Raw genomic sequence first — 20,732 nt, 5'->3', positions numbered from 1 at the left:
AACTAAATACTTTAGAATTGTAACAAGACTCAGTTTTGTAGCTCGATTCAGTTTTTTTTATTGATACGAGCTTACGTCATTGCACATTGAATATGTAAATATTCTTGTACGCATATTAAATATCAATTCAAGATCATTCATTAAATAATCTACCAGTGATTTGTGTAAAAACTAGAAGGGAAAAATTACTTTGATTATTTTTTAATTTATTTCAATTTTTATTAAAACGTTATATATTATTTACAGAATATAGTAGCGCACATAAAAGTGTACCCATTCGTTCTATAAGATGTTAGTCTTAATATCGTACTACGAAAGAGCAGTTTTTCTTTCGTTACTTGTAAAACAGTTTTTATTAAAGTGATCAAAAAACTGCGAACTTTTAAAAAAAACATACAGTTGGCATATATTACTATGGCAGCGTTTCGAATTCGAGCTTGCATTATAATTTTTATTTTTCTCATTCTTGCACTCTCTTATGATACACTGGCCACATCGAAAGTAACTAGTATGCGCTATTAATTAAATGTACATGTATAATTAATTAATCGTGGACACCGTCTTCCCAAACATATCTTGTACTTGCATTTTTCCCATCGATTTATTCGATTGCCTTTGTACTCTTAAAAGGCAAAAACCATCGTCTATCTCTTAAGGATACGAATGTTCGTTCAATTATACGATTGATCGATTGCTTCTTTTACGTAATTACTCGATAATAAAAATTTCGAAAGCACAAATGCTTAAAGGCACTAAAAAAATTCGCGATTCTTCGTGGTATCGCGAAATCATTTTCATTTGTATTTTCTTACGGAAGAGGTTCGTCTTCGACGAACGGATAAAATAATTCGATCAGTAAAATACTTGTAATATCTAATAAAAACGCTAATAAATTCATAAAAACATACCACCCTTTTTCATGTTCATCCTATCGATTGGATTATTTCACATTTATCGATTTATCAATTGACTTTCAATTAGTCCTTTTATTTAAACGAATATTAATACGTTTATACGCTCTCGGGTACGATCTTGTCATAATGGAAGGTACTGCTCGAGTAAAAGCTACCTCTTTTAGGCATATGAGGAGTTGCAATTTCTTCTTGAAGAGGCTTGTAAACCAAACCACAATTTTTGTTATCGACGAGACCTTGACGAAGGATCATCGGTGGTCTGATGACTGGACTACGACCGCGACGTTTCGCCACAGTGATAGCCACATGAGCAACCAATAAAAGGATTATTAACGTCACCACGATGACAGTTAGTATAGGCCAAAGTGCATTACTGTACCATGGTCGATAACTTGATGCTTCCATCATATAATCTCCATATTCTGTATATTGATTCTCCTCCCATGCTCTGTCGTCATCGTCCGATTGTGTGAAATGATCGAATGCTTTTAAATCCTGAAGAAAGAATAGACGTAAAAAATGGAAGGTGCTTTTGAAATTAGCGATTTGAATTAATTCAATTACAGTTTTGAAAAGGTATTGAAAGGCGTTAATCGCGCATGCAAAATATATGCATTAATTTTTATACTTGGTCGGTAATATTCGGTAAATATCACTTATCAGTAAGAAATTTGTTCCCAAGGATAACAAAATCCTTAAGATGAAAAGGGTAAAGGATATCTTTCGTTGACGGGTGGCGCTCGTAAGCTCTAATGAAGTATGAAGTGATGCTTGTCTTTAGGTGCCATATAAGAAAATAATTATTCTAGAGAAAAAAAAAAAAAAAAAAAACAAAAAAATAACTGATTCGACTTACCTCGTTGTCTTCGAGATCTCCGCTTAAAAGAGAATTCGTGTTCTCTACGTCACTGAGTAATCTCGGGAAGATGACTTTTGACTTTATTGGGGTAGGTATCATTCTAGACGGTGGTCCATCCTCGACACCATCGCAAACGATTTTCGCTAAATCTTTCCACTGCGTGATGCCTTCCGCGTCAGAGTAATCCATGTTATCGCCATAAATACTGTGCCTGTCGAAAACGATTAAACAAACATAAGAAAGAAAGAAAGAAAGAAAAAAAGGAACGATCGAGGAATCAGTAAATATAGAATGCTTCTATCTCACGTGCGTATCTCGATGGGTGTAATACCGTGAGCGGTTAACCATTCGACAGCCGTATTAAAATCTTCGTCGCAGTCCAAGGGATTATGCGACAAATCCAAGGCTGAAAGTTTCGGCATGGCCTTCAGTTCTTCCAAAGTGATTCGTCGCAGTAAGTTACCGCTAACCGATAAGAATCTAACGATTCGCAATATAAATTTAATATGTTAAATCTTTGGACTTTCTCATTTCTTATCTTCGTTTAAAAATTTAAGTATAATATTTCGAGATTTTTACCGAAGTTTCTTCAAAGGAACTCTAGCCTCGCTCCAGACTCTTTCCAACTCGCATTTGCTCACGTCGAGCTTGTTAAGCGAAGGCGTCAGCAGAAATGGAGCAACTTGCAAAGTTACTAAGGGATTACCAGAGAGATTAATTTTCATCAAGGTGACAGCACCACGGAACATATTTGGTTCTAAGGTTGCTATTAGGTTCTCTGAAAGGTCAAGCTCTTGAAGAGAAAATAGGAACTTGAAAAGATCGTTAGGTAAACCGGTAAGACGATTTTTGGATAAATTCAGTTTGGTTAAAGCCGGCATGTCGTCGAATGTTTGAGGCTCCAATCGTTCCAAACCACAATTCGAACATTCCAAACGATAAGTGCTAAAAATGATAAGGCTATTAGTGAAGAAGCAAATAATATTTCAGAGACAATGACAATCACCTGTACGTGTTGTATTCGTAACCAGTAATTTTGAAAACAGGCAAGCTTCCTAAGTCAGGATTATTGTTCATTAACAAGACCTGCAATCTTGCATTAGTCCTGAGATGATGTTCGGACCAAGAAGTCAACTTGTTATCGCTGACATCGAGATACGTTAATTGGTCGAGATTCATGAACGCATGTTGATGTATTCTTTTCATTCCATTCGAACTAACAATGAATTGTTCCAAAAGTGGTACACCCGATAAGTCGTCTTTCGCTATAACCTTAATTTTGTTTCTGGCTGCCTCCAACGTTGTCAATTCCGAAGCTCTTATATTAGCTAGAGTTGATAAATTGTTTCCTAAAACGAACAAAGAAAATCAACACGTTTTATCAAAGAGAAAAAAGGGGAAAAAAAAAAAAAAAAAAACTATTAACTCTTCTGGTAATAGATTAAATCGAGCGGCGTAGTTTCGATACGATAAGCTTACCAGAGACACGAAGAGTCTCCAAGGAATTGTTATTGAAGAGCTCGATTGGGATTTCGTTCAACAAGTTATTGGACAAGTCCACCTCGAGCAAATTGTTCAACGGATCAAAAAGGGTCTTTTCGATTTCCTTCAGTCTGTTTCTACTTAGATTGATGTACTCCAAGCTCTGCATCTTTTGAAAAGCCGTACGTGGCAATTTTGGTAAACCGTTGTTAGAAAAAACGAGCTCGGTGACGGTAGGTGCGTCGAAGAGATAATGTTTCGTCCCTTTGAAATATTGACCGTATCTCAAGGGATTTCCGGAAATGGTCAATAGACTCAGCTGCGAATTATTCTGGAAGGTTTGGGGATGAATGTCCTGAAGCGCGTTCCTTGTAAGATTGACGGAGAAAAGGAACGAGATACCGTCAAAGGCCGTACGATCGATATAGACGATACGAGTGTCCGTGATCTTTATATTTCCCAACTGTTGCAGCCCACGGGATTTTAATGCGTGCGGACCAAGACGAACCTCACCGACATTTTCTAATCGCAAACCGCCTATGATAGGATCAGAAGATTGTTGTTCAACGAGTTTGGTACACCTGCGTTTAAAAAAAGAAATATTTATTCTCTTTGGAACGAACAGAGTGTGCATTGTGAAATTTTAATATAAATGAAGAAAAATCCTTACGAGCATTTCCCGATAATTACTTATCGCTAGATAAACGAATAACATGAAACATACGTTGCCGTTACCGAAGCGATGTAATGTCCCATACATTTGCAATGTTTGGGGCAATTGGTCGAGTCATCGTCGTCGTCATCGTCGTCTTCCTCGAGATCATCGTCGATATCATCGTCTTCGTTGTAATCGTCGATATATTCGCTGTCCGTGTTTTCGGCTTCGTCACTGTTATCGTTCTTATCGTCAGAATTCTGACCATTGTAATTTCCAACGTATTCCATATCTTCGGCTTCTAATAACTTATTGAAAACGGGATTTTTCGTTTCCGAACCATTTATTTTCTCCTTTGCATTCACGTTGATAGATTTTGTTGGCGAGGATGTTGCCTTTTTCAGCTTTACCTGAGCCTATAATTATAAAATTTAATGTATATTCATAATCTATACATGCATACGTATATCTGTATAGATGAAGATATATTTCGAATTAATCTCATTATTCTTATGAATTTATATTAAAGATAATTACGAACGTTTGGAAGAACGGGATCATTAGTTTGACGATCATTTGTATTCTCGTCCAAAGTACGAATCTCCTGAAGAAGTGCTGTTTTTGGATTGTCGAATGGTTTCACGTATTCCGATAATATGACTTTCTTGTCCACTCCGTCTGGTACGGTCGTCGAAGCGTCATATTTAACATTCGACGATTCATTCGGCGCAAAACTATCTTCTCGAATGAGTTGATTAGGCAGATTCGAGTTCGATGCCAAAGCTGCGCTCGTTCTTCTTGTCGACAAGAACAAGCACAGAATGCTCAGCAGCAGAGCTGCTGGGATTTTCATTTTGTTTCGTATCCTGCGAAGAAAAAAGAAAATCCATTAAAACAAATTAAAATATATTAATTGTACGTTTTATGCGTGCAAGAACATTGGACTCATTGTTTAAGAGAAAAAGCCACCCACCGAGTTATCTCGAAGCTACGATAAGAAACATCGATAATAACAACTTCCTGGTGAGCTCAAGTATAAAATCATGATTTTACGTATTTTATGGTATATACTTTATGAATCCGTTTAAATTAATCGGTTTGATTTACAGCATGATTTACAGGATAATCCTATCATCGAACGCAAGATGCTATGCAGGAAGTGTAGCATCTCTCTTTTTTTTTCTTTTCTTTTTTCTCTTTTTCTTAGTAACGCGAGAAAGGAGTAGAAAAGAAAGAAATGGAAGACTATGGGAAGAAGCACCCCGAAGAAGGATCGAAGCTTCGAATTACCACGAAGAAAGGCTATCCTTTTTTTCCTCTTTTCTTTTTTTTTTTTTTACGCACGATCGATTTCATATTAACTACGTACTAGCGTCGATCGGAGGAAGCAAAGCTTGTTAAACTTTTCATATTTCCACTTCTTCTCCGTGTCTTATTTTTTTTTTTTTTAAGAGATCATACAATCTTAAATTGCGTTTGCCAAAGGAGATAAGATAAAAGTTGATTTTGTTACGTGAAAAATACTAGAATGTCTCTTGGGAAAGTATAAACGATGTGACTATTGCGTACGTCCGAGCACATAAAGAGGGAAAAGAAAAAATAATAACAATAATAAGAAACTGATAATACGCTAAAGAATGGTCTCGATAAGATGTTATCTGTCTAGCGCTCGTCGTTAAGCAATATGGCGATAATTTATTTGATGCTTTTTTTAAAAAAAGAAAAAAGAAAAAAAAACAAAAAAGAATGAATAAATACAGGTGATACGTGTACCGTGGTATCGATGAAATTTCATCCGTTTTGTGGGAACGCTTTCACGTTTTTTCGACGATTTAAGAAACGTTCAACAACGCGAATCGACAAACACGATTGAAATTGATATCAATGATCACTCTTTATCGAGTTAGATAACACGATTTTAGGTGCATCGCGATCGAGCTTATTCGTTTATCCTTTATCAATCGTGGTTCTCATTTTAATCGGAATAACGAAAGCGAGGAAAAATACTTGATAAACATTCAATTTATTTTGTTATTTTTAAACCGTTTGAATAAAGAAGAAGTTGTTGACAGGTAGAAAAGTATTTGAAGATAAAAAGTCGGTAAATAACTGTAGGAAGCCATAGACGGAGACGGAAAAGGTAGGTAGAAGCAGAGGTGGTATCAAGAATATAGGGTCGACCGAGAGCAGCTGGACCCTTTGTTCGGATCTTCAAAAATCTCGACAGTTCCACAAGTCCTGCGAGCAGGTAAAGTTACCCCTGTGTCGCGGCGTTGACCGCGAGCACAGGTGGTCTCTTCTCCGAGAGCTCATCCTCTCTCTCTCTCTCTCTCCCCCGCCCTCTTTCGATCCAAAGGTGCCTCTGTAAAAATCTTCCGCAACGATATAGTTTTTCGAAACTAAGCGAAGAGAGTCTCTACTTAAAACACCTCGGTCGAATCATATTCGGTTCGAATCTCGAGATAAGCCATATTAACTGGCTGTCTTAACGTTGGAACGATAGAGAATGATCGTGGTCGAGGCAAACTTGCGAAACGTAACGTCTCGAATGACGAATCGCCTTCGTTCTTTTCACACAGGAGCTGTGTGTCGATGATCCTCGGTATCTATTTCTCAGTCGTTGTAACGTTGGTTTGAATGGCGAATGGAATGGCGAGAGGTCGACAGCTTTTTCAACCGGTTGAGAACGAATAGGAAAGAATAATACTCGTTGAATATCAGGAAAGAGTTATTCTTCGATCCCTTCTCGAACGAGCTAACGCTCGTTACATCGTCGCTCTCGTTTCGTCTCATAAATATTTTTACATCGTAATTGGCATTTACGTAACGTTCTGCTACCGTCGAGATGTTTGCAATTAAGTGACAGGGCGCGTTTAACCTTAACGAGACTTTATGCATACGTTTCGTTCTAAAGAAAAGCGAAGAATCTTTTCCATTTGACGTGAAAAGATAAAGTGCATATAGATAAATTAATAAAATAAAATGTTATCCGATAGTGCATTGTAGTCCCGATATTGCGTTTCGAAAGAAAATGTCTCTTGCTACCGCTCTCTTCTTTAAGAAAATGCGTTCTAACTTTTCTTATCGGCTCATTCCTTATCGGCGCACATATATTTGCATCTCTCGTTCCACCTTCCAAGAAGAACATATTTGCTTTGTCTCAGATGCCGACGCAGCAACAGCTCCTTTCCTTGGCAAGAAGCGAAAGAGAATCGTCGATGGACTTTGGCACTCGTAGATCGCTTTACCAATTACCTTCCCCGTTGAAGCGCTATCGCGTTTAAAATTACGTTGGCCGTTCGCTTAACGAAACATAATCAGCATTTTTAACTACGCGTTTGCGTATTAAAGTTTCCATTTCGTTGGAAAAAAATATTTTTTTCCATCGGATCGAATACGATTTCTTATTAATTTTCAAACGATAGACGGCGAGGATTATAAACGAAATACATATTACGTAAAAGAGCTATCGTTAGTTTAAGAGCGAAATTGTAGATGTATACGATTTATGTAATGTTTACTCGATAATCAATGACAATGTTAACGAATATTAGAGACTAGAATACAAATACGAGGATCGTATTGCGATCCTCGTATAAATAAACGTTACGTAGATCGTAATTTAGGTATGGCATCTTGAGGCTGGTCAACGAGTTACGGTCTCGCATTAATTTCTATGATCCGTATGTCTCTTCCAGTCTCGACGACGAACTCAACAATAGAGTAATAGTGGCGGAATGCGCGATTCAATGTTCAACTCGCGAAGAACCGGCTCTTCCACTCCGTATTCATTCCCTCCCAAACGTTCAAGAGAGCCAAGCTCGATGATCATCACCGATTTTGATCATCTCCGAGATTGAAAGAAAATCGTCTAGCCTCGAAAAGAACGCGAAGAAAATAATTATCTTTCGAAAGCTTCCGAATGGAGTTTCAAAATTGAGAAAAAGAGAGGAAAAAAGAAAAAAACTTCGAGGTCTCTAGAAAGATGGAAAGGTCAGGTAACGACCTAAGAGGAGTATATACTATACGGCGGAGAGATACAGAAAAGAAGAAAGGAAATACAGTGGCCACTGTCACTCGAGGCCTTTGGAATTCTTTCGCTTTAAAGGAAAACACAGTCGCTCGGTTGGCGCCGACTGTCTGAGTTTGACTCGCAAGCCGATACACGACGTGACGAGCTGCTCGGAAACGATCGAAACACTTGAAAATATCTTCTTTTCTATCGAACGAAACGAAAAGGAATTATTAGAAATAATACCCCAATTTTGTTGTGGAAAGAGATAATGATATTATTCGTTTTCGAACAATTTCTCTAGTCTCGACTAAGTATAATTATTTATTTTTACGCGACAATTACGTATACATACTGAACGGACGATGATAAATTTTGTACGATGGTACATACAATGGAAGGTTTATGACGACGACACCTTGACCGTCATTCCTCGCGAGCTCGACCGATTTCGCAATCTCAATCCCGGTTGTGTTGAGTTGCAGGAGGAACTTTGACTGCGCTCTTTCCACGCTTAAAAATAGATCAACGCTCTCTGGACACTGACCTTGCTATTGCGTAATCAACTCGATAGTGTCCATCTAAGGGCAAGGAATTTATCTTAAAACGTATTGTGACGCTGACGTCAATAAAATAAATAGCGCAAATAAAGCGTCGATTTTAAGGACGCGAATCGTATATCCCCTTTCGTGTACCACGTGCGTGAAATAATCGTTTTGCCAGCGAGAACGATGACAAGGCATATAAGGCGATGAAAAATCATGAAAGAACATTGCCGAGTCAGAAATAGATTTATTCTACGAAGATATTAATATTTATTTTTGATAGAAACAAGTATACTAGCTTTTTATCGAGACAAATTTACTAAATGTCAGAAGATGTCCTTTCTATATCTTAGGCGTTATTTACGTCTTCGTACTAGGCATTAAAACGTTTTTATTATTACTACGCTCACTCGCGATCCTGTAGCATGCTCGCGTATAATAATGCAAGAGCTATTCGCGTGATCGAGTTGTCACGTGTGTAACAATTGATAATCGAAGAGTGTCTCGTTAGAGAGTATCGACGATCGACACCTTGGCGAATAACCGAACCTTGTGTCTCACTCGTTGTTTGTTATTCCTCGACTAGGAACATTTTTATCCTATATCTTTATTGGATGAAGGAGAAATATCGGGGAACATTCGATAATTTAATCACGGCAACAGGAAAATTAGTTCGAGGAAATGGTAATGAAAATATTTATAAACGTTTTGTCATCGATCAACCAAGAATGGAAGGAAGGAAAAAAGAAGAAGTGAAAACCTGCAACGCTGCGCGATTTCTATATCGTGTTGTCTCTCGATAAGGCACGGATTTCACATCCTTTTGCAATATTGGAGTATTATTATTTTTTATCGGTATTAAAAGTCGAGCAATGGCGGCGGGGGGGGGGGGGGGGGGTGCGGAAAAAAGAAAAAGTGTAAACGTCTGTTTTGAAAATCACATACAGACAAAAGATAAAATTTGATCGCGCTACAAATTCCATCGTTGACGCAAAAATATATTAATAGCTTCTTATCCGCCGTACCATTCGACTGGCCGCATCGGCGTCGATGATGCGTACTTTTGTGTCGACGCAAAATCATTTGTGGATTTTCACCCACATTCCTTTCTTTCCGAATATCGACGAATCGATTTACCGGGGTAAACGTATCAACGACGCGATGCTATTATTCAAATGATTTGTCTAGACTTCCCTGTGAAATCGTTAGGAAACGTTGGGATAAAAGAATAAAAAGGAAAAATGATTGAGCATACAAGGAGGACACCTTGTATAAGATAAGAAATTGGAAAGATTGTTCGAAAAAGAAGGGCGTACGAATTGAAACGATAAGATAAGGGACGCGTCAGTAGGTGCCCTGGTTATTTCCTAGCCGTAAAAATATCCTTTCTTGGCGTCGCCAAGGAAGGAACGTAGTCCTCGGGGTCGGCCGAGGCCATTTCGAAGAAACGACCTCTACCGATCTGACCAACCACAATCGATTTCTCGATCGGTCCTCAACCTACTAAGCCCCATGATTTTTATATCTAGCCACGTTCTATTTCGACTCACCTTTTTTTCCCCGATCCACTCGAAGGACGTTTCCTTCTATTTTTCCTTTTTCTTTTTTTCTCCTCCAAAAGATTCACACTTTACACGGATCACGATCGAAGAAGAGGAAGCGTGGGAACGCTATAATGGGACGATCGTTTCGCGCTTACGGTGCAGGAATTTCTGAACTACGTATAGCTTCGTGCTTGGGGACGGCTGCAGTAGGTCGAGGAGTGGGGGACGGCAGGGCCCAGGGTCGAACGTCCGATTGGTCAAAAGCGAAAGAGCCACAGGTAAAAATTCAGGTGACAGGTAAGTAGCGCAGAGTCCTCTGACGGTGAAACACTTGAAACGTTTGAAATGCTCGCGCGAGACCACTTGAAAAATTTACTTCCCGTTGATTGTTTTCTTTTCTGCGAGAATTTTGACGTGGGCGTGGATATTTGTCGTTGCGCGACACGTATCTTCGTTTTTCCTCTCTTCGAGTTTGATCTACATCTATCGACTATCAAAAGATACGCATTGACCGAGCTCAACTGTTTTTACGTTCGATTCGTGCCAATCTACTTAACTGCAACATCACGAAAAGGTCATCACATTTTGCCAGGTGCAATGGTTTACTCTTCTTCCTAAGAAATAACGTAGAAATTCTCTGTTCGTTATTGCGCCACTTGCGACCAGACGTTCGAACTACGTTACGCTGCATCGACAGATGCGTCGATAAGGTAGAGATTTTCTTATATTTTAGAGATTTTCTCATTTTACCGATAGATCTTTGCGAAGTTATCTCGTACATATAAAACTCTTTTATTTTATACCTTTATTACGCCGTTTAATGAAGATTTCTATAACAAATTCGCAGACAAGGATTTTTTTTTGCTCGCTAATTTTACGATATTAATAAAAAGATTCATCCTTTGGCACAATATATGCAATAAATTCTTAGTAAATATATTGCGTATATAAATAAGCTGTAAACTGATTGCTCCTTTAAATTATTAAATATATTTATGCATTTTTATATATATATATATATGTATGTATGTATATGAATATTTAATATCTTTATGTACTCTATGACTGGAATACCTCGACATATATCACATCCTATATTGACTATCGTGTTGCAGGCTGGACTTTAAAGTTTCGTTTATCGTCCTGCATGACTTTTGTCCCTTAACAAGAAAGACTAAATCACGCACGTCATCTTATTGCTCGATTAAGTGTTTTCCTTTTGACTAGAAAATACTTCTTATTCTTAATTATTAATACTTTCGCTAACTTTCGTCTTAAGGCTATCAACGATAGTATGACCCAACCCTCGATGTGCTCTCGATTATTCTTTAACAATTTTTGAAGGAATATCGTTGAAAAATTACCTGCGCTTATCTAAATCGAAATCGAAGAGAAATTATAAATCTTCTCTTGCGAGATTTTACGTTAGAGTTACTCGTCCAACGGATTAAAACTTATCATCTAATACTTTCGTTCGCTTAATCCTTACATTATATTATATAGTTGCTACTTTTTCAATTTATATTTCTATTAAGAGATCAACTTGTTCGCGCGAGTCGAAAGATCATTTCGATATATCAAAACGAAATCTAATTTATATATAGAATTTTGTCTCGTTCGACCAATGATCGCACCTATCAATGTATGAAATATGTCTATGAAAGAGTCGAGGAAAATTTTAAAAAAATATTAATTCGATTCTCCACTGGCAACGGTAGCGTCGGTCGGTGGGCCGCCTGACGTTACAACTTGTGGATCACCCGCAGGAAGTCCTTGCATTTCCTGTACGCCTTGAAACAATTTCCCAGGGAATCCTTGAAGAAGATCGTAGGAGACAGGCGTAGGTGGTAAAGCTGTGGTATGAGCATGGGGTGATTGCAAGACGGCTATTACTCTTCTTAACTCTTCTAACGCGTTTCCTAAAATTTCCATATTCATTTGGTCTCGCATCTTGGTTATCAAAAAGGAAATATATAAATCGTCTCTCATTATCGCTTTCGTCATACGTATGTACAGTAAATTAATATAATAAATGTCATTTGTTTTTGATCGATTGGAAAAGTATTACCCTGCATCAGAATATAATTTTTCGCCAGGAGAAGGGTGGCGATTTTTGAAAGTTTCCTTACGGACGGACTATGAGCATATGGAATGACCGAACGAAGTTCATCCAGAGCGTCGTTCAAATCGTGCATTCTTCTGCGTTCTCTCGCATTTATATTCAATCGAACGCTTTTCCCTTGACGAGTGGTCTTTGATTTTGGCGGACAATTGAGTCTGGATGCTCCTGGTCTATAGTAAAAAAAAAAAAAAAAGAAAAAGTAAAAAACCATGGAAAAAGAAGTCTCTCGTTTCGTTACCTCTCGTGATCGGGCCTATTTTCGTCGGACAAAGCGCTCGACGAAGCGTGTGGTTGTGGTTGCTGTTGAAAATAAAATCCACCAAGACCTACGGCCCCCAAAGGAGTCCTTCGTCCTGGAGCAGCCGCCGCAGCCGCAGCCGCTGCTGCCGCCGCTGCAGCTGCTGCCGCCGACGCTGGATGTTCGGTGGTCGAGTAACTCGTTGGTGGGCCAGAAACACTCGGATGAGATACTCCCGGTGTGGAGTACATAGACTCGAGGGATGCTGCCGACGGTGGAGCCAATGGATGCTGTTAAACGTCGATGCATCAGACAAGAATGCATAAAATGTATTAAACGAGTGTCTTCAACTCTTCTCAACTTACAGCAGCACGATGTTCCCAAGCCCAGGTTGGATGAGACGCAGAACGTTGCCAGGATCCTTGCTGTAAATGAGCTTCGGAAGGTATACTTTCTCTACGGTCATCGTCCTCGGTCGAACTACTCTCCCCGTCGTACGACCTCATCTCTCCGAAGAGCCCCGAGACTTTCCTCGATCTTGAATTGATGAATATTTTTATCTACAAATTCACATTCGTATAATTTAACACAATTAACGAATCATTGAAACGCGACCTGACGTGATCGATAAAATACTATTATACTTACCGACTATTTTTCTTTTCGCCTTCCCGTCATGTGCAACCGCGCAGGATCCTCGAACTCTTCTTATATCACGAGAAGAAAGTCAGCAACATTTTTTCCGTACGAGAGCGTAGTAAGCCATCTTAGCGCAAAATGATATCTTTACTTTCTATATATATATATCTCTCTCTCTCTCTCTTCCTCTCTCTTTCTCTCTCTTCTAGAAAATAAAACGTAGGATGGAACCTCTTAAAAATATTCTTTTAGATTATCATGTCCTTTTATGATAATGTCACTCATATCGACTGTAATCAACGGCCCAAATCACTGCCATTTTATTTTCGTCGAAGGACACGCGACAGCCCTGCTTGGATCCTCAATAAAAATATCCTTCTCTCTCTCTCTCTCTCTCTCTCTCTCTCTCTCTCTCTCTCGATTTTATTTAATTTCTATTTTTATCTATGAAATCGTACGATCCCTTTTTCCATTACGATTCTCCAAAGGGATAATTTTCGATAGGATAATTTTCTTTTTTAACGAAATTATTCTGCGTAAATGTAGCGATATCGTTTCCGCGAGCACGCACGCGTTTATTGTTTGGAACGTCCTGCGCAGAGATTGCATCCAAAACTACCCCGTTTTAGTTCGTCGATTCTCCTGAAGAGAGAATCAGAGTCGGAAGATGCTGCACTGGACCAATACCTGGCGAACTCTGTCGTATGTTTGTGCAACTTTCAAGGTCGCGAAACATCTGTCACATTTACCCTTTGGATACATGGATGGAAAAAAAAATTCGATCCAAAGGATTCCCGCCTTTTAATTTCGAAAGAGAAGTTTCCAAAAATCGATACATTTTGTTCTTTCCTTCGAAACAAGTTTCCAATTAAATTTCTTACGTAGAGCATTGACGCCTCAACATTTTCATAGGATCAAAGATATAAAAGTTATTAGATTCGTACGATGAAAAATAACCCGTCGAGTCAGGTTCGACGTAAAATCGCAATAAGTCGATACTTATCATTGAACTTTAAATTTTAATCCTTTGTGAAATCTTTTGATTTTATCGAAGGAATTATCAAAGTTACTCGAGTTACAGATAGTTCGTAAAGATATTTAATATTGGGAAACAGGATATAGAACGAGGTGCTGTAACATGACATATCAATTTGCAGGAACGATGTAGGGCTAGAAGAGAAGACAGTTGTAACGAGGACGACGAACGGATCGACAGCTGACGCATTCCGTTCTGCGTTATACCTGATCGCCTCGTCGGCATAATAATGTTGGAATCAAAACCGTCGACGGGTCTCGCATTAAACCAAGCCATATTGCTCGTTGCATCTGTCGCGTACGAGACGGTCGAGGGTTCGTCATTCGCAACGAGTACGTTCTATGATATTTCCTTGTTGCAGAGCAATACTTTTTTACAATTCTATTTTTACCTTATCAGCATCATCAATTTTATTAGAATTCAAGTAGTACTCAAGAAACTATTCTTTATCAGTCATTTTAATCACGAAGAAGCTCAAGAGAACATAATTTAAAATTTCGTGAAACTTTATCTCTTGCTTGTTCCACAACACGACAACGATCGTTTATAAGATTTTCGTCATTATATCAAAAGAAGAGGTGGCCGAATAATCGTGAGGAAGGCAGGGAAAGAAAAAAGGGCTGGATTAAGGGTAAAGAAAAGAGAGAGAGAGAGAGCTGCTCGAAGCCAATTGTAACGTAACACACAGGGTACGACGGCGTGGTGGCCCATGTGGGAGGAGAAGAACCGCGAGCAACGTCGCGTACCTAAACGCGAAGGTGGAGACTGCTAGCCTTCACGTAGGACGACCAAGTAGGGGTTGGCTTATCGTGTTTCCTCTCTCTCTCTCTCTCTCTCTCTCTCTCTCTCTCTATCTCCCTCTTTCTCTCTTCCTCCTGGAGACGAGATTATTTCCGCAAAACCAAAAGAAAAACTGCGTATCGAAGGATTCTGGAAGGGGCAATTCTGGAAAAAGTATATAACGCGTTTGTGCATGACTTGTGCGTATAGGTGTGGGTGTGATTTTTCTTGGATAGTATGCGTGTCTTTTGCGTACGCTTTGCGTTTAACACCTCTAGATCGACCTATGTAGGAGAGAGAGTCGTTGATAAAGCGTTGGGAAAGATGGAAAGAAGAGAAGATAACGAAACGAGAGAGTGTGAGAGAAAGAGAGAGAAGGGTGGTTCGGGGGTGGTTTTCGGTACGAAGGGTTGGTCCGACCGCTGGAAAGTCCTGAGGGATGAGGGACGGAGTTGCCAAGGCAACGCTCTGCCAGCCTCGGCTTACTTTAGCTCCGCTCGTGCACTCGGATCAATACAGCATCACCGTGAGTTCCCGGACCAAACACACCCCCTCACCGGGCAACTCACCGAACGGCAACAGCTCTCTTTCTCTCTCGCTCTCACCCTTATATTCCTCCACCAAGCCCAGCCACAGACCCCTCTATTTTTCTCTCTTTCACTGTCTACCTTTCTTCCTCACTTTTTCTCACTTTAGTGCGAGTCTACGCGTGTATGCTCTTTCCTTTTTCATTCTAAGTGCTTTTCTCTCTCCACTCCCGCCCCCCCCCTCTCTCTCTCTCTCTCTCTTGAATCTTCCTGTACTCCCTTCAACGTTCTGCCCACGAAGCGAGGTCTAGGTACAGTGATCGCAAAAATTATAACGACATTCTCGATGGGTCACTGTCGAAATCATCGTGGATATAATTAGTCAAGAATCTAACGTGTTATAATATTAGTCATATGAACGGCCTTTAAAGATATTTTAAATACATTCAGGATTATTGTTTAAGAGTTATTCTTGGTTGGGCATTAAGCGTTAGGTCGTATCTCGATGTACGAGTATCATGTAAATTCGATCGTGTGGATTTTACTTTTATCCCGTTTACCAAAGTTTCTCTCGATCGACGACGTATTAATATCATATCCAATGGATTCTATCGAATTTCTTCTTTTCTATAAATTCTTCCCTTCCTATAAATTTATTCGCTAATATCGATATTTTCATTCGAGACCGCATATTAAAATCCTTTTCGTTGCGTTAATAAACATATTCTACAAATTTAAACATGATATTACGGTAAGATGCAAAATAGATTTACAAAAGCTTTAGAGTATGATCGATCGTTCTTTTTAATTTAAAAAAATGTCCCGTGAGTTGGGAGCATCTTTTTTTAAAAGAGCTGATATTCCGTTCGATAGAACAACGATAAGAAAAAGGGAACGAACGAAGAACGGGCGATCCAACTTTCCGAGAAAAGGATGGAAGATCGTAACGGATGTTGGAAGCTTTAATCGATGATACCAGGCTGATAACCCATCTTCTCTTTGTTGCTTTAATTACGTGTTTTTTCTCCTTTTTTTTTTTTTTTTTTATCAAATTTTTTTATCAAAATTTTTCCTTCGCTGTCTGTAGATATCTCTATGAGATAATATTTTCATACTTTATATCATCTATTTTCATTTATTTCTCGAATATGACACAATTTAAATAAACTTCAAATTGGATCGTCGATCGTGACAACGTCGTTATTTATAATCGACATAGCGTATCTTGCTAGTACGAGTGTCAATAACTGATCCGACCTAACATTAGAGAGATCGATCGTTGTCATATGGAAAGGGAAAACGACTTGACATTCGCAATATCGTCCATCGACAAAATCGGAAAATGGCTACGACGTAAAACGGGAGAATTACTAATTAATGCCAAATATATATTCTCTATACCTTTTCGTCGTTATAGTCGCGCTCGTATTCTTGTTTTCCTTTTTTTGCTCGGTGTAACAGCAGAACGTGCATTCTTCTCGTGCGTAAAAGCGCCATGGAAAGGGACGAGTAACCGGGAGGTGGAGAAGCGAGAATACAAGAGCGAGCGAGCACGAGCTTATCGTGTAAAGGTAGGAAGAGAAGGAGAAAACGAGAGACAAAGATAGAGAAAACAGAAAGAGAGGTGGAACGAGAAGCTCGAAAGGACAAAGAGACGTGAGGGAAGGAAAGAAGAGTCGGTAGCGAGAAAGACCGAGAGAGAGAGAGGAAAGAGAGAGTGGAGGGGGGGAGAGAGGAAAAGAAACGGAGAGATGTAGCGGGCAGAAATGAAATTTAATAAAATTTCAAGCCCGTTGGACGGTCCATAGAAAGAGAGAGAAAAAGAGATAGAAAAAGAGAGGGAGAGAAACATAGAGAGAGCGAGAGAGAGAGAGAGAGAGAGAGAGAGAGAGAGCGAGAAAGAGCGAAAGATAGAGAGGAGAGCGGCCGGGTCTGTTGGCGGTCACCATGGAGACGCAGCTTCCCGCACCCTGTGACGTCACTGCTCCATCGATCTGCGACCCCTCTATGGTTATCGCTACCACCGTAGCCGACAGCCACCGCGGCCGTTCTCTCCCTTTCTCATCACTGCTTCCAGTGGTGGTGTCTATGGAACGAGCTTTTCGCGTCTCCTCTCGTTGGAACGCGAACTACTCTCTTTCTCTCTTACTCACGCTCATTTACTCTCCCTCTCTTTCTAACACAGCCTTACACTTACTCTCTTTCCCTTTCTCTCTCACGTATCCTCGCAAGTAATCGGTAGGTATGGTAGTAGGCAGGCGTACATACAACTAAGTGTGATCCTACTGTGTGAGTGTGCGCTCGCGCGCGAGTACTCACGCAGGAATCGGTAGTACGCACGGGGAAAGTGAGTAACCTTGCTGCTGGTGCCGGCGCTGGATGGCCCGTTGCCGCATATACTCCACCTTCCTAGTCCGTGTTAACCGACAGGTGAGGGTGGAGTCGAGAAAAACAGAGAGAGAGAGAGAGAGAGAGAGAGAAAAGTTGGTCCCCTTCTCCCAGACTCCTGCTAGAGAAGCACCAGCCAACATCGGAGAAAGCAGCCCTTATTTCTCCGATTCGTTCGATGCACCCTTGCCGGATCGCATTATCGATCGATGGATGGGTGCGAAACGAACGAAAGGGCTCCACCACCCTCCGAACCATCCCCTTTTTGCCTTCTTCTATTTTCTCTTCTCTTTTCTCTTCTCTTTTCTTCTTGCGTTCTCGTTATGAAACCTCGCGTCTTCTATCTCTTCGTCTTCTTTCTCTTTTTTTACCCATCTCCTTATTTTCTGATTTTCGTCGTTTAATTAAATCCCCACATTCTAAAACGAGACGACTGCTATTCCGTTATAAAGTGTATAGCGGTGTTGGTGAATTTCTTTTCGACGCCAACGAGATGCTCGCGCAAACTCGTCAGAAAAAGAAAGAGCGAGCGAGAGAGAGAGAGAGAGAGAGAGAGAGAGAGAGAGAGAGAGAGAGAGAGAGAGAGTAATGAGAAACGCGCAGAGATCGAGGATGTTTTCGAGAATCAAATTAAACTACGGGATATCAGGGATGTTTAGACGGAATGAAACCCGATATTGAAGAACGGCTATTCTCTGTGACCTCGCCCTCTCGGAAGCTCATTATCAAGGATGTTTCTTATCGGTATTACGTATGTATATGACGTTGCAAGAGAAGGAAGGAGATAACTTCTCATTGTTACAAATAAAGCTTCCTTCGCAATAACTGTGGAAATTAAGAAAGATGCAAATCAAATTGAATAATAATAAATATGTTTAAATCTAATAAAATTGTAACGTCTATCTTAGTTTTAGAAAATTCAATTCAATGGATAAAACTCAAAGTGAAACTCTTATACGATTGTTTACAAAGTACTCCTTTATGTACTCCTTAAAAGAGCCTATAATATAAACCGCTTAGAATATCAGCCTAAAGAGATAAAGTAACGAATCGTAGACGATCGAACGTAATCACTTTTCTCGAGTGTTTTTCTTTAGTTAGCGGCATGATGAAACGATAAGTAGGGATCCATTCCCCGGCGATTCGGTAAAGGGAAGGTTGTCGGTCGTTCTAGCCAGTAGTAGAGAAAACCTACAGCTGATCCAAAATTTTATCTTTCTTCCCCTCTCTTGCGAGCAATCACGAGGTCGCCGTCCCACGAGTGAGCATGCTAGACTGTGTGACGCCAGAAGTCTCGACGGATTTTCACCCTCGGAACAAACTCGACGATCTCATCCACGCTCGTTTTCTCTTTTTCCGTATTCATTCTTTCTCACTTTTGGCCCTGCTCCCTCGTGCCAATGTACTTTGACCGAAAGAAATGCTTTCAGTGAGATGTAAGTAACAAAGGTTCGGTCATCGTCGATCTATATTCTTTTTTTAATGAAAATAAAGTTACGATTTTTGAAAATCAAATATTTTAACTATCGAATAAATTTTCTACGATCAAAGGAAAAAATATCGTTAACGAATCAAACATACTTTTTATCAAGGATTTTTAATCGTATAGTTAACGGAAACAACAATATCATTTTAGCGATGGTTTCGAAAGTACAATGGACACGCAGGTTAGAATTTTATCGATTCGTCCGAATGTCGAGCTCCAAATGCAGCCTTGACAGTCGGTATCGCTCGCGGAATGAGTGGGGATAGGTGCATGGGAACCACCAAAATTGGAAAGGCAATAAGGGTGTACCTCTCCCGGCTCATGGGGGTTGCCTAGCGACCCCAGCATCCCGCTCTCTTTCTCTCTTTCCATCGTTTGTTGGATCGTACTTCTCTTTCTCTTCTCATCCCTCTATTTACTAGCTCGTGCTCTTCACTACCCCTCTATTCCACCGTTCTCCTCTTCCTTCCTCCTCAACCCCATTCTCTCTCGCTCTCTCTCTCTCTCTCGCTCTCGCTCTCGCTCTCGCTCTTCTCATCTTTCTTCCTCTTGATATCTTCCATCCTTTTACCACCTCAAATTCTGATGCTCTCTTTTTTCCTTCTTAACTCCGTCACACTCACCGTCCTGCTATTCTTCTCTTCCCCCCTATTTTATTGTTTCTCTCTTGGTTTTTCCCTCTGATCTCTTTTCTATCGGATGACTCGTAGTTCTTATCTCCCTCTTACCCTCTCTACCTCCTTTCCTACTCGCTAGCATCCCTTCGGTTCTCTTTTACCCCGATACACTCGCTATCGTCGTCTTTCCCTACAGACTCCTCCTTGTTTCTTCCTCCTTCCCCTACATCATTTTCGTAGCACGCAGCCACATCTACGAAAGTCTAGTCCATTTCCGTCGTGGGGATCCAGGGCTTTCAAGGAGGCCATGGCCCGAATTCTATCGACCCACACGATGTGTACTCTTTATCAACAGTTTTTTCGTTTCATTCACATGTTCAAAAAGATTCGTCTTTCCTGTAAATTTCTCGTTATTGTAATTATCAAAATTCGTAATATCGATCAGAATGGAATTTTTTCGATCGAAAAGAAGAAGATTTGTATCGAATAGCGATCGCTGGTTTAGTAGGGAAAAAATCCAATAGCGGGACAAAAGGAGAATTTCGTGATCGTTCGGAATTGCCCAAAACCTCGGAGCCAATTCCCTTTTCGACATGGCAATCGTCACCTCTGCCAAGCCAACCACGACAACGAGTCCTTGCTTCCGGCAATTTAATTTAAACATACAAAATAATCCTTTTGATGCTAGGTGCAGCTCGCTTGGATCGCTGCCAGCGGTCACGAATCGGTGGCCCGCTCATTACCGAACAGCATTCATTTTTCGTGAAATCTTACAGTGAAAAATATTGTTTTTACTGGGCATTTTCGATCTCGTTAGATGGATGAGAAAAAATATTGAAAGTTTTATTTTCGAAACTTTACGATTAGTAGCGGAAGCTACGTAAGAGA

At 40.0% G+C, this 20,732-nt stretch overlaps 2 protein-coding genes across 4 annotated transcripts; both read right to left on the bottom strand.

Moving 5' to 3' along the window:
* Positions 1–197: 197 nt before the first annotated feature.
* On the bottom strand, positions 198–10,170 carry LOC124425357. The gene is made up of 9 exons (XM_046965607.1): positions 10,019–10,170; positions 4,452–4,778; positions 3,980–4,326; positions 3,253–3,836; positions 2,780–3,122; positions 2,353–2,718; positions 2,080–2,253; positions 1,771–1,984; positions 198–1,409 (listed from the first exon to the last, which is right to left on the bottom strand). The coding sequence occupies exons 2-9, from the start codon at positions 4,761–4,763 to the stop codon at positions 1,011–1,013; spliced, it is 2,739 nt and encodes a 912-aa protein (XP_046821563.1). The 5' UTR covers positions 4,764–4,778; positions 10,019–10,170; the 3' UTR covers positions 198–1,010.
* On the bottom strand, positions 10,017–13,624 carry LOC124425360 (class E basic helix-loop-helix protein 23). Of its 3 annotated transcripts, none has more exons than XM_046965614.1 (5): positions 13,020–13,624; positions 12,737–12,908; positions 12,372–12,661; positions 12,080–12,303; positions 10,017–11,930 (listed from the first exon to the last, which is right to left on the bottom strand). In XM_046965614.1, the coding sequence occupies exons 2-5, from the start codon at positions 12,875–12,877 to the stop codon at positions 11,701–11,703; spliced, it is 885 nt and encodes a 294-aa protein (XP_046821570.1). In that variant the 5' UTR covers positions 12,878–12,908; positions 13,020–13,624; the 3' UTR covers positions 10,017–11,700. The 3 variants fall into 3 exon arrangements, with proteins under 3 accessions (XP_046821570.1, XP_046821569.1, XP_046821571.1); XM_046965613.1 differs by having other exon boundaries at positions 12,737–12,931; positions 13,020–13,623; XM_046965615.1 differs by having other exon boundaries at positions 11,788–12,303; positions 12,737–12,931.
* Between the last annotated feature and the right edge of the window lie 7,108 nt (positions 13,625–20,732).

Source organism: Vespa crabro, chromosome 7 (assembly GCF_910589235.1).
Source record: "Vespa crabro chromosome 7, iyVesCrab1.2, whole genome shotgun sequence".
NCBI lineage: Eukaryota > Metazoa > Arthropoda > Insecta > Hymenoptera > Vespidae > Vespa > Vespa crabro.
Note: the sequence above shows the minus strand (reverse complement) of the source record. Positions and strands in the feature narration are given on the sequence as shown.

What these genes read in the sequence shown, in the direction of transcription:
- LOC124425357 (XM_046965607.1), bottom strand. Translation starts at nt 4,763, where the DNA reads ATGAAAATCCCAGCAGCTCTGCTGCTGAGCATTCTGTGCTTGTTCTTG. An exon ending in ATGATCCCGTTCTTCCAAAC is followed by an intron (nt 4,327 to 4,451) that starts GTTCGTAATTAT and finishes TTATAATTATAG; the next exon opens with GCTCAGGTAAAGCTGAAAAA. An exon ending in GAGATCTCGAAGACAACGAG is followed by an intron (nt 1,410 to 1,770) that starts GTAAGTCGAATC and finishes TTCTTTCTTCAG; the next exon opens with GATTTAAAAGCATTCGATCA.
- LOC124425360 (XM_046965614.1), bottom strand. Translation starts at nt 12,877, where the DNA reads ATGAGGTCGTACGACGGGGAGAGTAGTTCGACCGAGGACGATGACCGT. An exon ending in CTTGGGAACATCGTGCTGCT is followed by an intron (nt 12,662 to 12,736) that starts GTAAGTTGAGAA and finishes GACGTTTAACAG; the next exon opens with CATCCATTGGCTCCACCGTC. An exon ending in AATAGGCCCGATCACGAGAG is followed by an intron (nt 12,304 to 12,371) that starts GTAACGAAACGA and finishes TTTTTACTATAG; the next exon opens with ACCAGGAGCATCCAGACTCA.